At 39.0% G+C, this 6,390-nt stretch overlaps 1 protein-coding gene across 5 annotated transcripts in view; it reads right to left on the bottom strand.

Annotated features, from left to right (window-relative positions):
• The window catches only part of NSF (N-ethylmaleimide-sensitive factor), a 143,446-nt gene that overhangs the window by 126,203 nt on the left and 10,853 nt on the right, over positions 1 to 6,390 (bottom strand). For 3 of the 5 annotated variants that reach the window (XM_011953902.1, XM_011953897.1, XM_011953898.1), the window contains 2 exons: positions 4,669 to 4,768; positions 941 to 980 (listed from right to left, as the gene is read on the bottom strand). In XM_011953902.1, the coding sequence (XP_011809292.1) occupies positions 941 to 980; positions 4,669 to 4,768 (140 nt within the window). The remainder of the gene's footprint in view (positions 1 to 940; positions 981 to 4,668; positions 4,769 to 6,390) is intronic. The other 2 variants (XM_011953900.1, XM_011953899.1) reach the window with 1 other exon arrangement.

Below are 6,390 nucleotides of genomic sequence, written 5' to 3'. Positions count from 1 at the left end.
GACCATCCTGGCCAACATGGTGAAACCCCATCTCTACTAAAAATACAAAAATTAGCCGGGTGTGGTGGCGCGTGCCTGTAGTCCCAGCTACTTTCAAGGCTGAGGCAGGAGAATTGCTGGAACCCTGGAGGTGGAGGTTGCAGTGAACTGAGATTGCGCCATTGCACTCCAGCCTGGTAACAGAGCAAGTCTCCATCTCAAAAATAAAATAAAATATAAAATAAAATAAAATAGCCCCAATGTTTAAATTCTATCTAACTTAGAAAAAATGATAAGTTGTCAGGTTCCTAAATAAGAAGTAGGATAAAAGAAGTGTGTGTGTATGTGTGTGTACAGAGAGAGACAGAGACCTAGAGAGGAAGACAGGGAGCCAGAAAGATAAAGAAAATATGACAATTGGTAAAGCTGGGTAAAGGTAGTATACAGAAATTCTTCGTATTATTTTTGCAACCTTTCTATAATTTTTTTTTTAAGTTTTAAAGACAAGCAGAAGAAAAGCTGGTTTAATTTACACTTGCGTTTTCTTTTCTTCCCCTACTGTATCCATGAAGTTGACATAAAATCATCTGACTAAAGACGACTCATACTCCATTTCTTAACTTTGCCACACTGCCTAAGAGACAATGCCAGTTTTTGCTTATTAGCTCTTTGGCTTATTATCTATTAGCAGCTTAATCTTTCCACCCCACCACCCCTCAAACTGGAAGTCATAAATTGTTTTCCTTGTCTTGAACTATGATGACCTTATCACACACTTCATAAAAGATATAGGAACAGAGGTACCATAACTATTTACTTCCACTCTCATAGATCTAACCAGTATTCTGATACAATGAATGCTTAAGGTCTGACCACTAGTAATAGAAAATTGTACAGCTCTCAATATCTGTGAGAAAATCACATAAAAAATCTTTATCAGGTGGCTAAAAAATATACCTACCTTCTATTTCTTGCCCAATAGAAAGCCCAGCCCATTTTCTCTGTAAAGTAAAAGAGAAAAAAAAGATACTTAAAACCAAAGCAATCAAAATTAGACAAAAAAAAAAGAGGAATTTTAATGAATTTTCGGAACACATTCAAAGATCAAAACATGGTATGCTATTATGATTGAACTGTGCTCTCCCCCTCCAAAGTATGTTGAAGTCTTAGCCCCCAACACCTGTGGATGTGACTTTATTTAAAAATACGGTATCTGCAAATGTAATCAAGTTAACATGAGGCCATAATGAATTAGGGTGAACCCTAAGCCAATATGACTGGTGTCCTTCTCAGAAGAAAGAGACATAGATATACAGACAGAACACCATCATGTGACAGCAGAGGCAGAAATTGAAATGATGCAGCTACAGGCCAAGGAACACCAAAGGATTGCCGGCAACACCAGAAGCTAAGCACAGAACAGATTCTTCCCTAGAGCCTTCAGAGAGGGAATAGCTCTACTGACAGCTTAATTTCAGACTTCCAGCCTCCAGAATGGTGAGAGAATAAATCTCTGTTGTTTTAAGCCACCCAGTAATGGTTCTTTGTTACTTACCCTAGGAAAGTAATGCATGTGCTATAGTTTATATCTGAACATCTGTTCCAAAACGTGCAAAGCTTGCCTTTTGCAGCAAAGCTGGCACCACTGAGAAGGATGCTCCTTTGCACAACATGATGCTACAGAAGGTCTTCACTGTATCAGATCACACTTCAGTGTTCTAAATGTACTGCTGCAGTTAGTTTTACTGTTTGTTACAGTATCTCAAAAAGGAAGACATTTGATTCATGAAGACTCAATTAAAACTTGTCAGAAAATCTATTTTGAAACCCAATCAGGGACCGAAATCATTAGATAGTCATAGCTACTCTTTGTATACTAGCCAGAAGATTTTTAGACATTTACAGCTAGATTTTAGGCTTTCCCCAATTCCTACTGTTTACAATGGCAAGAAATATGAAGGCAGGCCAGATTGCGTTTAGGCAGGAATTTGGGGCTTGCTTGGTATAGATTCAAAATTAGTAATTACTGATAACACTCCAAAGAACAATGAGAAAAACAATTTTTGGTTGAAAATCAACAGTTTGCCTGCTCATCCAAACACTGCAGACTCTGTGGTGGGTAATTTAGAAGATGCTGCACTGTGAATACGTGCAACAAGTGCTCTCCCTTGCAGCTTTCTTACCACATCCTGTTTCCCTCCTCTCTGCCCTTCACCTCCCCCAGAAGACCTCTTCTGTAAAACCCCACCCCACTTCTGGCCAACCTGAAATTTAGCACCATGCTCGTTAAGCTTAGACGTTAAGTCAAAAGGAAGCCACATTTAGGTTCTGTACTTCAATCCCAAAGACAGCTGATATGGTTTGGCTGTGTCCCCACCCAAATTTCATCTTTAGTTCCCATAATCCCCATGTGTCACAGGAGAGACCCAGTGGGAGGTAACTGAATCATGGGCATGGGTTTTCCCATGCTGTTTGCATGACAGTGAATAACTCTCACGAGATCTGATGGTTTTATAAAGGGCAGTTCCCCTGCACATGCTCTCTTGTCTGCCACCATGTAAGACATGACTTTGCTCCTCCTTTGCCTTCCACCATGATTGTGAGGCCTCCGCAGCCATGTGGAACAGTGAGTCCATGAAATCTTGTTTTTCTTTATAAATTACCCAGTCTCCGGTATTTCTTCATACCAGTATGAAAATGGACTGATACAGCAGTCCTTAGGGATAACAACAGTAGCTATTGTACAAGGCTGTTTGGAGAATTAAAAGAGCTAACACATGCCAAATACTGAGAATAGAGCCTGGCCTATAGTAAATGTTGGGGGAAATTTTTTTTTTTTTTTTTAAATAAAACAGAGACAAGGAGAAATGGTTACACCTCAAGCTATTTCTAACAATCAGAATCCCAAATGGAACTCTGTAAAAGCTGACGAACTCTGGTATATCCCAAATTTTTAATCTCTAGAAATAAATGTGAAAGTGGTCTGGATAATGAAGAGGTATCAAACAGACAGGTGGAATAGTAAGTGAAAATTTTCTGTAATTTTTGAGGGCTTCAAGAGATCTTCAATAGTTCCTTTTTTTCCTCTTTTTAAAGAGACAGAATCTCACTCTGTAGCCCAGGCTGGGGCATGGTGGCACTATCATAGCTCACTACAGCCTCGACTTCCTGGGCTCAAGTGATCCTCCCAACCTCAGCTTCCCAAGTAGCCTGGACTACAGGCATGTGACACCATGCCCAGCTAATTAAAATTTTTTTTTTTGTAGAGACAGTGTAGGTGACAAGTCTTGCTATACTGGTCTGGAATTCTTGGTCTCAAGCAATCCTCCTCCGCCTCCCAAAGCACTAGGATTATAAGCGTGAGGCACCTGGCCCATCTAATAGTTCTTTTGTTTGTTTGCTTGTTTGTTTTCTTTTTTAAACAGGGTCTCACTTTGTCACCTAGGCTACAGTGCAGTGGCAGTATCTCACCTCACTGCAGCCTCGATTTCCCAGGCTCAAGTGATCCTCCTGCCTCAGTCCCACAAGAAATTAGGACTACAGGCAGGCACCACCACACCCAGATAATTTTTGTACTTTTAGTAGAGATGGGGTTTCGCCATGTTGCCCACAAGGTCTTGAACTGCTGGACTCAAGTGATCCACCAGCTTTGGCCTCCCAAAATGCTAGGATTACCAGCATGAGTCATTGCACCCAGCCTAATAGTTCTTAAATGAGTGTTTGATCTTTTTCTCTAAACCTTCAGGGAAGTCAACCAATGCTCATTAGCATACTAGGAGGAGGTAGGGATTGCATTTACATTACTTAGGACTGGGGTCAGTCAGCAGCCTGAGTAAAATGGTAAGGGAGAAGAAGATACAGACTAGTATTTGTGGTACTTTATATTCTGTATGATGTGCCTGGGACAGTGCTAAGCAATCTAATTCTCTGGATTCCAGAGAATCCACCAACAGTTGTAACTGTAATCACAACCCATCCAGTTGCTATGGGAGCCTAGCAACTTATGTTGTAATTTGAGATTCTTTCCAAATTCTTTAGTATAACGCCATCACATTATAAAATCACTATTCTTAGATATCAATTTTACAAATAAAATGCTTTTTATCTTTTCTGATACCCTGGGAGTTAACATTAAAATAACTTGACCCTTTATGTGATAGCTGACTGATTTTACTGCAAAATCTTTAAAAATTAGGGAAAAAAATCTAGGCAAAAGGAGGCAGCCATAGCAAAAATTGGCAGTTAAGAATCTGTCTTTAGGTTGGGCGTGATGATTCACACCCTATAATCCCAGCACTTTGGGAGGCCAAGGTGGGAGGATTACTTGAGCCTAAGAGTTAAAGACTAGCTTGGGCAACACAGTTAAGACCCCATCTCTACAATTTTAAAATTAGTCAGGCACAGTGGTACAAGCCTGTAGTCTCAGCTACTTGGGAGACTGAGGTATGAGAATTGCTTGAGATGAGGAGCAGTGATCGTGCCACTCCAGCTTGGGTGACAGAACGAGACCCTGTCTTTAAAAAAAAAAAAAAAAAAAGACTGTATCTTTAAATTCCTTATATAATACTTAGATATTTTTCTTCAGTATGAATCAATACAGTAATAGGGTGATGCTTGCTTAAAATGAATGGACTATTTATATTCTATGACTTTCAAAAACAGAAGAGAATAAATTAACATCTGAGTTACCTGAGGTAAACTGAATGCAATGCTCCCTGGAACCACTGATGGATGTGTCTTCAATGTAAATGTGTACCTGTGATTGGGAGAGGTCCTCACAATCACATGCCTAAAGGACAGAAACATAGTTAGGGAAACATTCCTTCCACATTGAAGGAAATGAAGAACATAATTTCAAAATGTATTTCTTTTCAAACTGATATTTAATGAGTATCAGGTGGAAACTACATTATCTGTGTCTTGAAGAAACAGAACCACAAATTTAGTTTCCGAAACTATCAGCAATCCCAAATGTGTTCCAGATATAAGGAGCACCTTGGGTCAAACACTCATCAAGCAGAATCCAGCCAAAATACCATCCAAAATACCAACTTCATTACATTTCCAGTTTACATAAAACTGAAGCCAGTGACTTAGAGTCCTTGATATCAAGTAAAAACTAGACGAATTTCCTCTCCTGAGAATTACTTCACATCCTAATAAAATAAGGAGAAGAGAGCCAAAGATAAAAGAGTTAGGATATAGCAATCAAAAAAGGTTTTTAGACTACTTATTCAACTTATTTACAGACAACAGGCTAAAACAATAACAACCTACAAAATAAAAAAAAAAAGATTTAAAAAATTCCCAAAATACATCAGCTTTCATGTAGACATCAATATTTACTGTTTTAAAAAATTTTGTGCTAATTCCCTGTTCAGAAATTACCTATAACTAAAATTTTAAGAAAATAGTCCTCTCATGATAATCTCCTATACCAGGTAACTAGAAAGTACTATGTGTAAGACAGAAGCTTCAAATCCTGTTATGCATCAGCAGTATCTTTTTTTTTTCCCAATAGATGTGGTCTTGCTATGTTGCCCAGGCGGGCCTCAAACTGCTGGGCTCAAGGGATTCTCCTGCCTCAGTCTCTAAAGTAGTTGGGACTACAGGCATGCCCCAACATGCCTAGCTTACTACCTTTTTAAAAATTATCTTTTTAGAATGCTGTGATTTTTCACATCAATGGCTAATGTTTCTATACATATTTTCTTGCCACTAGAACACATGTTCCTTATATCAACTACATTTTGAGTAACCCCACCATGAGCACAGTGAACATTTAACATATGTAAAAGAATTCTACAAATTCTCACATTGATTATCTATACTTCAGTTTATCTGTTAAAGTCCTGTGCTCAATTTAGCATCACAGAATGTTTAGCACTGGAAACAATGTTAGTATCACCATATAGTACAGCCTCTTACTCTGAAGCTGAAAACCAAAGATGATTAGCATTTCTAACTCTGTGAAACTCATGTATTCACAGATAACATTTTAAGAAAAATGCTCAGTTAAAACCTTACCACCTTGCCTCTTATTTCCCTACAGCCCCTTCATCTTCTTATCTATACCAATCTCAGAAGCATATGGATGGAACTGAACTTGCAGCAGGGTCTTTAAAAGTCTTGGCAGTGGGGTGATATGAATCAGTTAAAATAAATTACAATGCAAAATGCCTTTAAGGATTCTACATTTGCTTTTCATCTTCCAATTTTCTCTTTCCTTTTTTTTGTTTTGTTTTTTGTTGTTGTTTTGTTTTGTTTTTTTTGAGGTGGAGTCTCACTCTGTCGCCTGGGCTGGAGTGCAGTAGCCGGATCTCAGCTCACTGCAAGCTCCGCCTCCCGGGTTTACGCTGTTCTCCTGCCTCAGCCTCCCAAGTAGCTGGGACTACAGGCGCCAGCCACTTC

This window comes from Colobus angolensis, unplaced genomic scaffold, assembly GCF_000951035.1.
Source record: "Colobus angolensis palliatus isolate OR3802 unplaced genomic scaffold, Cang.pa_1.0 Scaffold377, whole genome shotgun sequence".
Taxonomy (NCBI): Eukaryota; Metazoa; Chordata; class Mammalia; order Primates; family Cercopithecidae; genus Colobus; species Colobus angolensis.
Note: the sequence above shows the minus strand (reverse complement) of the source record. Positions and strands in the feature narration are given on the sequence as shown.